The sequence below is a fragment of the Oncorhynchus nerka genome, linkage group LG18 (genome assembly GCF_034236695.1).
Source record: "Oncorhynchus nerka isolate Pitt River linkage group LG18, Oner_Uvic_2.0, whole genome shotgun sequence".
In the NCBI taxonomy this organism is placed as follows: Eukaryota; Metazoa; Chordata; class Actinopteri; order Salmoniformes; family Salmonidae; genus Oncorhynchus; species Oncorhynchus nerka.
Window position 1 is genome coordinate 52,794,675 of NC_088413.1, and position 10,826 is coordinate 52,805,500.

A 10,826-nucleotide genomic window follows, 5' to 3' on the forward strand; every position below is an offset into this window, starting at 1 on the left:
TACTCTGAGTGCACCCTATACCCTACCTGCACTTATACCCTACCTGTACTCTGAGTGCACCCTATACCATACCTGTACTTTGGATGCACCCTATACCCTACCTGCACTTATACCCTACCTGTACTCTGAGTGCACCCTAAACCCTACCTGCACTTATACCCTACCTGTACTCTGAGTGCACCCTAAACCCTACCTGCACTTATACCCTACCTGTACTCTGAGTGCACCCTATACCCTACCTGCACTTATACCCTACCTGTACTCTGAGTGCACCCTATACCCTACCTGTACTCTGAGTGCACCCTATACCCTACCTGTACTTTGGATGCACCCTATACCCTACCTCTACTCTGAGTGCACCCTATACCCTACCTGCACTTATACCCTACCTGTACTCTGAGTGCACCCTATACCATACCTGTACTTTGGATGCACCCTATACCCTACCTGTACTCTGGGTGCACCCTATACCCTACCTGCACTTATACCCTACCTGTACTCTGAGTGCACCCTAAACCCTACCTCTACTCTGAGTGCACCCTATACCCTACCTCTACTCTGGGTGCACCCTATACCCTACCTGTACTCTGGGTGCCCCCTATACCCTACCTGTACTCTGGGTGCCCCCTATACCCTACCTGCACCCTATACCCTACCTGCACTCTGGGTGCACCCTCACAAATGAGCACTGCTCCATCTCTTTTCCCAACAATGCATTTCGTCCATTTAACTATGGCACTTTGAGCGGGCAGATTACAGGCGTTTACGTTAACAGGAGACGGTAAGGGCAGGTATCAGGGGTTCACGGGGGATTAGGAACTGAAATTGGTTCCAGAACCTTCCCTTTTTCCATCTAATGACCAGTCCTGTAGCGTTGCCCTCTCCACGTTCCCAGAAACCTCTTTTTTTCTCAAGAGGGCTCCATGCAGGAATACCCCACGATGATTTGAAACATCTCTCTAATATCAACCACATGTGGGTACCTGTAGTGCTAGCGATCTCACTCCTCTCTGACTTCTTAGAGAGAGAGAGAGAGGTACTAGATGGAGATGGAAAGAGAGGGACAGTTGCTCAGTCCGTAAAGGTAAAGCCGGTCCGGGGCGGTGTAGGCGGCTTGTCTTTGACACGACCCTGGGTCCCTGCGTCCCAGGTTGCCCCTAGCTGGCAGTCACCTCCAGATGACCCCTCTGTCTTTACAGTGGAAAGCGGCGGGAGCAGAGAGGGGAGTCGGGGAGGACTGCACAGGGGAGGCTTTGTGGAACTGCACTTATTCGCCGCTGTGGCGGTGATAAAACTTCACACAGCCTAATTGATGGGCTTGGTGACATAACAATACCTTGTGAAAGCACCGAGTGGCCATGCCTGGTCCTCATTTATAGACAGCTGGACGGGGAGCACAACCCCCTGCAATGAAGGGCCAGAGTGTGTGTGTGTGTGTGTGTGTGTGTGTGTGTGTGTGTGAGAGAGAGAGAGAGAGAGAGAGAGAGAGAGAGAGGGAGAGAGGGTGGACAAATGAAAGGAACCGATTGTATGTTGCCCCTTGCGAACTTGCACATTATTTTGAATTTCTAATGAGCAATAACACGCTAGGAATAACATGTTTATAGGGTCTATGTGAGTTCGTGCGCGCGCGCGTGTGTGTGTATGAGAGAGAGAGCGAGAGAGATGTGACATACTGAGTGGTCTAGCTCCTCAGTTGCACCTCCGCCTCACCACAGCACAACACTTAATGCCTGTGGAATGGCTCCTCGGTCTCCATAGCAACCAAATGTAATCAAAAGCTTTATTAAACAAGGGGAATAGATCATAAGGGCATTAAAAGAAAACCTTGTCGGGTTCCCAAGTCTGCTCACAATTGCCCCTTTGTTACTGTGTGTCTCTGTTGTGATAAGTCAGTGGATAATGTTACTAAGTCATACAAAACTGTGTTGTTTTGGTTGCCGTTAAAAAAAATGAATACTGCTGCTTGTATCGTGTGAATGCTGTGTGATTTAAAGTGTGTTTCTCTCTCCTCTCCTCGCTCCCAGGTTCATTAACGCCAGGAGAAGAATAGTACAGCCCATGATTGACCAGTCAAATCGAGCAGGTAACGAAACGACTATATATCTACATATCTCTTCCCAGAAACACCCACTCCTTGCAAATCCACCCCCCTATTACCACACACACACACACACACGCACGCACGCGCACACACACACACACACACACACACACGAGTCGTTAGGTGATTAACTGTAATTGGCGATATCCCAATCTAACCCTGAGAGGTGCTTTAGCAACACGTTCCCTTTCTGTGAGTTACTAATTGGGCACAAGAGAAGCTCCAGGAAGGCTTGGAGCATTTTCATTTATATTTTTTATTAAGGCTGTTGTGTATTTTTTTCCAGTCTTTTTTTTTAACTTCTTCTATCCTTCACAGCTTTTGGGGGGATAGGTAGGGGGAAAGAAGAGAGGAGGGTTTCAATTGGTATCTACTTTGTGTTTTTTAATTCACTCGATTCCCTCCAGTGTCAGTCCTCTAGCTGCTGTTCTGTATTCACTTAGTCCAGATCTGAAATATCAAGGGTCCTATATATGCGATTGTATTGAACTTCATCATTTCAATTTAGTAATTATGGGGGGCGATTAATTTATTCCGGTCATGAAAAACAACCTAACGGATGAGAATGAGTTTTATATGATCCATTGATCTCTGATTTCTGTCTGGCCGCCCTACGTAGGGAGAGACATCCATTCCTTTGAAAAGGATTAAGGATGGGTTCATATTGTAAATTGATCAGGCATTGATTTTCCATATCTACCATTGGTCAGACGACAAACACTACTGAAAGATTGAGTCATAAACATGCCACTGAAATTGAGCAAATAATCTGTACGGGAATTTATGTAGCCACCCTATGCCGCATTGACTGTGACATTACCATGAACAAACGTCAGGTAATATGTCTCTGAGGGGGAAAGCTTTTTGTTGATTAGCTAGCTCCGAGTCTACTGAGAGAGCCCCGCAAATTGGGGAGATTTGTGCAAATGAAGTTAAGCAATTATTGAAATGAGACGTGCCTTTCCAAATCGCACCGACTCCCAGTACAATTACTGCGGTTTGTTGGGAATATTTGAAAGAGAGGAGATAGACAGAGAAGGGAGAGCGTGTGTTTAGGGTGTGTCAATCAGCAATCTCTCCAAAAACAGCATGATTTACAGCTTCCCCTGATCTTCAGGGTTTACAGATTACTCCGGATTATGTTGTTTAGTCCGAGAATATGCTGTTCGCTAGACTACACAATACTCTTACTCAATAGGTCTAATAATAGGACAGTATGGTGTAATTCTACTGTACACAGTATTATAATGTTATAATAACATTATGATATGAATCTAATTTGTAAATAATCATCATAATCAGTCCTGTCACCTTCTGTAATTTGGAGATTTTAAGTCATTTAAATTTGCAGGGATAAATAATGACAGTTGCAGGGGGATAAATAGTGATATTTGTGCAAATTGTGTCCCATATTGTGTCCCTGTCCAATGATGTCCCATATTGTGTCCCTGTCCAATGATGTCCCATATTGTGTCCCTGTCCAATGATGTCCCATATTATGTCCCTGTCCAATGATGTCCCATATTGTGTCCCTGTCCAATGATGTCCCATATTGTGTCCCTGTCCAATGATGTTCCATATTGTGTCCCTGTCCAATGATGTTCCATATTGTGTCCCTGTCCAATGATGTTCCATATTGTGTTCCTGTCCAATGATGTCCCATATTGTGTCCCTGTCCAATGATGTTCCATATTGTGTTCCTGTCCAATGATGTCCCATATTGTGTCCCTGTCCAATGATGTCCCATATTGTGTCCCTGTCCAATGATGTTCCATATTGTGTCCCTGTCCAATGATGTCCCATATTGTGTCCCTGTCCAATGATGTCCCATATTGTGTCCCTGTCCAATGATGTCCCATATTGTGTCCCTGTCCATAACATCCCTGTTGCTTGGGGAATGGCTGGTGATGGTCTTGACAGAACGCCCTGATCTCGTCAAACTGCATGCTTTCTTTTCTCTGTTAGAGAACAATGCTTAATCTCTTCTGTTCTCTAGTGTTAAAGTGTGTGTGTGTGTGTGTGCGTGCGTGCGTGCGTGCGTGCGTGTGTGTGTACTCATACTGTGTGTGTTTGCATGCCATGCATCAGTCATCGGGGACACAATGTGTTGCAGTATGTTTGGGCCCGAGCTGGGACAATAAGCTGATTGTGTGGTGTGTCTTCTCTTTCTTTCCCTTCCTTTGTGTCCACGTTTTGACTACAATCAGGTTTTCTTCTTGATCCTTCAGTGAGTCAAGGAGCAGCGTACAGTCCGGAGGGCCAGCCAATGGGCAGCTTCGTGCTGGATGGCCAGCAGCACATGGGGATCCGGCCAGCTGGTAAGCCCTCCTCCTCCTATCCTGCATACTGTATACCAGTCACTGGACTGTGTATGTGTACAGTCACCAATACAACCCATTTTACTTTGTGACTACTGTAGACTGCCAGGAACACCCACCAACAACTCTAGCCATGGAAATATCACCCCAGCTATTGTACTGTACATGACAGCATCATCAACCCAAAACTAACCAATGTCACAACACTACTGATGATATCACTGCACCCTAGTAAACTCCACCCTCCAACTCCACTGGGTATCACCCTTTGCCTGCTGCCTGCCTTGCTTGTCTCTCTATTCACCCATCTGACTTTGTAACAAATGTAGAGATTTGTGGGGACTTAAACTATGTAACGGTTTTATACTCTTTACATTTACATTTACATTTAAGTCATTTAGCAGACGCTCTTATCCTACGGCCCCTTCCCTTCCTCCATTCTCTCTGCCGTTTCCTCTTCAGACTTAACCAATCATTACTTCTACCAGGGTGTCTGTCTGCTCTGACCCATCTGTGATTCGACCTTTGACCTTCTGCTGATATTTTCTCTGGCGTGTTTCCCCTCTTCTAGGGCCTATGAGTGGAATGGGGATGAATATGGGCATGGATGGGCAATGGCACTACATGTAACCTCCATCTTGTAAAGTAAAACGCAAAGAAAAAGGGGGAAGTAAGTACAACTGGGCTCTTTCTTTCCTTGGATGTATTTTTCCTTATTCCACCACAATCCCTCTCCCATCCGCACCCTAATTTTACAACAACCTCCCCCACAGCAACCCCCACGACAACCAGTGAGTGTGATTGGTGTAGCATGGTGCTTTAAGGGGAGAAAGGGGGGTAAGCAAGGGGGGTTAGCTAGCTACTGAAGGATGAATGGAAGGACTGGGAATAGTCGCCATGTCGTGAGGCTTTCTCCTGTCGGTCCTTGGGACGGGGGGGACTTGTGGCGCCAGCCAAGACAACAGGAAAACATTCACCCCCAACAACAACCCTGGCCTAGCATGGCATGTACCGATGCCACACATTTATTTATCACAACAGGCCCATCGCTCTCCCCATCTCCGACAGCCAATGCAAATGTTGGACATTTAAGGGAAAAATAACATCTCCAGAGGCCGGGTCTGACGGGGAGAAATGAAACAGGCTCCAGTGAAGCAATAAAGAAGGAGACGTGAAACTGTCCTCCGAGTGACATAAATCTGTCTGGGGAACGATTGATGCCCAAATTATCTTATATGCAAAGACGGCGCGCAGCAGTACATTACGGTCCCCGGGTGAGATATACGGGCCGTGGGTGACATGGCCTATCCTTCACTGTGGGGTGGGGGTGGCGAGAAGGGGGGGGGGGTTGGATGTTTTTTACTCGAGGGGGGGCATTGACTAGCCCCGACATGAGACACACACAGATCCATTTAAAGGACCAGAGACATTAAAGAATGGCTGTGTTATAAAGGAAGGAATCTCTCGCTCACACTCACACACACTCTAAATGGCTGCCGTCTGATTAAGCCTGGCCATTCTGCCTCCCGCTAGCACCACATCGCTGACATTTGAGAAATCAAGACATATCACATCCCAAAGGCAGCGGTGCAGAAGAGATTTTATTGAACACCCAAACTCCTTTGCCCAATGAGGCACAATATAATAACACTTACCTTGATTAAAAGAACCCTTTATATGTAAATTGGGCCTGGATTTTCCATAGGGTCACCATAGCCAATTCTATCGACAGAGCCCATTTCACCCCTCGTTTTTTCCTCCCTCTCTCATCTCCTTTTCTCCTGTCTTTGTTAATGGCATCAGGGATAAAAACCCTTCAGGAAGCAATGTTCCCTAAAACAGGCAGATAGAGACAACATTTGCTCAGCTTGGCTAATTCTTAATATAGGCTATATCATTTTTGGACTATTTAATTACATAACATATTTGATGCTTCATGACCAATAACATTAATAGCTTAATACAGAGGAATATTATCCTCTCTTGATATGATTAAGCTGCCACACAATATGGTATATTTGGTACTTAATTATCGCAAGCCATTGAGCAGGCCTGCTCTGCCAGAACAGGACAGAACAGAACAGGTAGAGAGACAGAGAGAGAGGGGGGGGGCGGGACTGGTCACTATTATTGTCTTCAGATGGTTGAACCACTCCTGTTAATAAAGGGGGCCCACAGATCTACTTAACAGAATGACTGCAGCTTACAAGACTGGAGATTACCAGCTTACAGTGTCAAAAACATCTGTTGGGCCTTTTAACAGGAGCCACTCCAGGTTATATAGAGGTGAGAGCACCCCTCACATACCCCTCGCCTCACACCCCAGTCCGGCCCAGCCCAACCCAGCATGCCCAGATTGATTTACTTATTTTATGACCCCGATAGTGAGGTTTTAAGAGAGCCTTCTGACAAACATGTGCATTTCCAATGAACTGATGTGGATAGTAGGGGTAGCGAGAATTAGAAAATGGCTGCCCGGCTTTCAGCCAATGAGATTGGTCATTAATCTCTGCCTCTGCTGTCCTTTTTCCTCTCCCTTCCCTCCCCACCTTCTCCCCCTCCCCTTACCAGGCCCTCTTGTGTCATTTCTTAATTGCGGTGTATTAAGGTGGAGGAATGTGGAGAGTGAGCATGCCTGGTGACCTTGCTGCTACCCCTCCCCCACCCCTTCTCCTCAGCAGGGTTAATTCCCCAGGGGTTCACATTACAAAGCAGGCCAGGTTGGTCCAGGACCCACTGGCTCCAGCTCCAGAAGTACCCACCCAGGCCTGCGCTTCCCTGCCTGTTCCCTCCTCTGGACCAGGACTGTTCCTATACTCCATTCCCAGGCCCCAGCCCCCCCCACCACCACCACTACTTCCCCTCTGGTCTGTTGACAACAAACCCCCCCTGAATACCCAAACAGAGGCAACACTGAGCAGGTTCTGTCTCCACCACCCAGGCACAGTGTGAGGGAATGCCAACAGGCTGGGGTCTCCACACACATCAACACAGGGTCCTACTCTCCATACCAAGGGGTATCGCATCAGCATATTCCTTCCTCCCTCCCTCTTTCCTCCTCCTCCTCCCTCCCTCTGTCTTTCGCTCTACATCTCTCTCTCTCTCCCTCCTTTTATCTCTCTGTGCCTCCATCTCTTGCTGTCTCTGTGCTTTAGCAGTTGTTGTCATTATACTCCTAAACCCACACTCCCTCTATTCCAAGAGCAGCACTTTGTTTTGTTTAAAAGTGCCTCTTATTGGAGGGGAAAACACAAAGCCTTGAACGCTATTCTTAGACTGGCATGTTGTGATAGTTAACTGAGCTCTAAATTATTTAATAACTTCTTTAAGGGGTTTTAAATCAAATATGTTCCCAGTAGCGCGTCCCCCTGAGAAAATGCCTCTTATTCGATTTGTCACTACATTCAGCGGGGGAATTGACTGTTCTGCCTGTAAAAGTATTAGTGCTACTAACATCAATACAGCTGCTAGCTTCTCCATACGCAATCCAAAACGACAGTGTCTGGATGGTTGGAGATCACTTTCCTACCTGCGAACTGACCATGATTCTATTGACATTGTGAAGGACTCTCCATCACCTAAAATAGCGTGATACAATTGCTTTTTTAGCTCCTTGAATCCAGATCTCTGAAGTAGCTTTTGGGATATGTGTAATCCTAAATGTAGCTAGTATGTTTTTTAAACTTTATTTCTACACCGCAAGATGAGCTCACTTTACACAAAGTATGAATTAATGTATTGTTTTTTGTCAAAGTCACGCTAATGGAATTCAGTATTAAGAAATGGTGAGTGCTTTGTTTCTAAACCTCTCTCTCTCTCTCAGGTCTGCAAGGCATGCCAGGGGAGTACGTACCTCAGACTGGTCCTATGGGCATGAGCATGGCCCCACCAAGTTACAACCCTACTCATCAGATGACCCCTCACCCCTCCCAGCTTCGACATGGACACCCCCTCCATCCCTACCTGCCCGGCCCCCACCACCCTCATCACCCTGCCATGCTGATGCACGGAGGACCCCCCTCTCACCCAGGAATCACCATGTCTGCAGAGAGCCCCCCCCCCTGCTGACCCCCATTGACCCCAGCGCTGGAGGACAAGGCTTGGACATCCATGCCCAATAGTATAAGCAAACTTTACTACCACAACATCAACAACAACAGTAGCTTCTAAGAGAAGAAAACAAACATCAACAACCCTAAAACAAAGATATCTTCAGACTATTTTTCTGAATAAAAGCAGAACCGTTTTGACCATTATTAGACAGTGAAAAAAGAATTCCAGATGAGCTGTGATGATTCTTCTTCTTTTTTTTTCTTTTTTTTTTTAAACTTTTTAATTTTGTTACTTTCATCCAAATGGAGGACCAAGCTGACATGAACACTTTGTAAAGTCTTGGGCTTTTGTTAAAGATCAACAGAAGATGTTTTGAGGACAGACACGTACGTGCGCAAACACGGACACACGCACACACTTAAGACACACGCATTCGCACACACACAGTGCACACTCTCTCCGGTGACACGTTCAACTCATTTTTTTCAAAACGGAATCACTCTGGAAGATTGAGAGAAAAAAGAAAAAGACAAAAAAGACTCCAAGAGTTATAACTACTGTAGTATAAAAAGTATAGCAACTAAGTTAAAAACGTTTGCATTTTTTTTGTTGATCACTCAATTTCCTGAGCTAGTTGTAGAATAAAAGGTGAACCCTTTCTCTCACACTGTGTGTGCTCCTTCCTGGAGGAGAAACTGTCTCGGTGGTGAAGCAGCACTAGAAAACAGAAAAGATGGAACATCTCAACAACAGACGCCCACTTGCTCCCAACCACAGCGACAGGCAGAACAGGCCCTGTCCCCCATAAAGAACAGGGCATGATGGGAAAAGGCTGCTAAATGACACCTGATCTCTCCAGAAGATTCAGTTTGAACATGTTTTAATGCCCCTCTTTTTTTTGGTTCATGAATGAATGTTACCCTGTAGGTATATACAAAAAAGTTCTTAGTTTGAATTGCCCAAGCACTGGATTGTGTTGGTTTTATACGTTTTTATTTGATTATTATTTGATATTTTAGTATCCTGGACTCTCATTGACAGAGCCTATTGAAGGAAACTTAATCGTGGAAAAGCAGCATCCTACTCTGCTTCTTTGCCTCTGGATCAACATTCTTGCCATATGGACAATACTGACACAATGGTGAATTCTTTGGCACTGGGAGAAGCAATTGGTGGTAGATGCACCCAAAAACCTACAACTTCAAAACAGAAGAAGAAAAAAAAGAACTTAAATGATGAACTCAAAGCTTTAGGGAAAAGCTAAGAGAATATTGTAACAAACTTCGTACAGAGTTCAGTCTATTAATTGTTTCATGTTAGATATTCTATGTGTTTACCTCAATTGAAAAAGAATGTTTTTGCTAGTTTCAGATCTGCTGTGGCATTGATATTGTATGTCCATGAATTCCTTCCTTTTTCAGCACGTGTTCCTCACTAGATGATAAAATGCCGTCTCCCTTAAGCTTTGTCAAAAATACATTATTAAATACTTGTATGAGGACTGTGACGTAATGTTTAAAAGGTGTTCAGTCACAAATGCTGTAATAAATATTTCATTTTTGATTTTTGTTAGATTTTTGTGTGCTGTGTGTTAAACATAACTTTAAGAGTAGGCTAATAGTAATTACGTTGTAGTGGGTTTACCTTTTTATTATAGGTTGTATATTATTATTATCATTATTATTATTATTGCAAAGTTGTCATGGTGCTGACAGAAAATGTCTAACAATGTGTGGCTAAATAGCTAGGCAATATCAATATTAAGGTAATGCTACTAAGCTCAATTGTGCATTCAAAGACAGAGCATTTCCGCGCCCTTTGGTTACCTAACCTGTCAAGGCTTATAGTTGCAAAACCCCCAAGGGAGTTGCGCCACTTTAGTCGAATGAAGCATAATGTGATTTTATGATTTTCACAATGCAACCTGTTGCAACCAAACAAATCAATAAGTTAATATTAATTTTAAATGTATGTTTAAATTATATTTGCAATGGTTTGTTTTCTTTTCCCTTTTTTTCAGTGTAAATTAGGAGGTGCGAAGGCTTGTGGAGATGATTTGCATGCCTTTATGGTAGAGTTTCAAACAGATCATCGATTTAGATCAAGTTTAACCTGGGCCTATTTACAATCACCTGAGTTTTATCACAGACAAATAATTGCATTCGCTCCAAACAATAGAACATTCATTTGTCCCTTCCCTTGTGCTGCAGCCGTTTCCAACTGAGAACAGATCCTCAGTAAACTGCATGTGCTGCAAGTGGATATTTCCGCCGCTTTACAGCGACCCCTGCCGGCATAATCCGACTTGCTCACGGGTTCCCTCACATTCTTTTGATATCTCTTTGCCAGTG

At 44.8% G+C, this 10,826-nt stretch overlaps 1 protein-coding gene across 8 annotated transcripts in view; it reads left to right on the top strand.

The window, feature by feature from the left end:
- The window catches only part of LOC115146077 (homeobox protein Meis2-like), a 114,998-nt gene extending 104,960 nt beyond the window's left edge, over positions 1 to 10,038 (top strand). For 5 of the 8 annotated variants that reach the window (XM_029687860.2, XM_029687861.2, XM_029687863.2 and 2 more), the window contains 3 exons: positions 2,028 to 2,086; positions 4,312 to 4,422; positions 8,246 to 10,038. In XM_029687860.2, coding sequence (XP_029543720.1) covers positions 2,028 to 2,086; positions 4,312 to 4,422; positions 8,246 to 8,490 — 415 coding nt within the window. In that variant the 3' untranslated portion in view covers positions 8,491 to 10,038. Of the gene's footprint in view, positions 1 to 2,027; positions 2,087 to 4,311; positions 4,423 to 4,993; positions 5,093 to 8,245 lie in introns of all 8 variants that reach the window. The other 3 variants (XM_029687867.2, XM_029687868.2, XM_029687866.2) reach the window with 3 other exon arrangements.
- Positions 10,039 to 10,826: the final 788 nt, after the last annotated feature.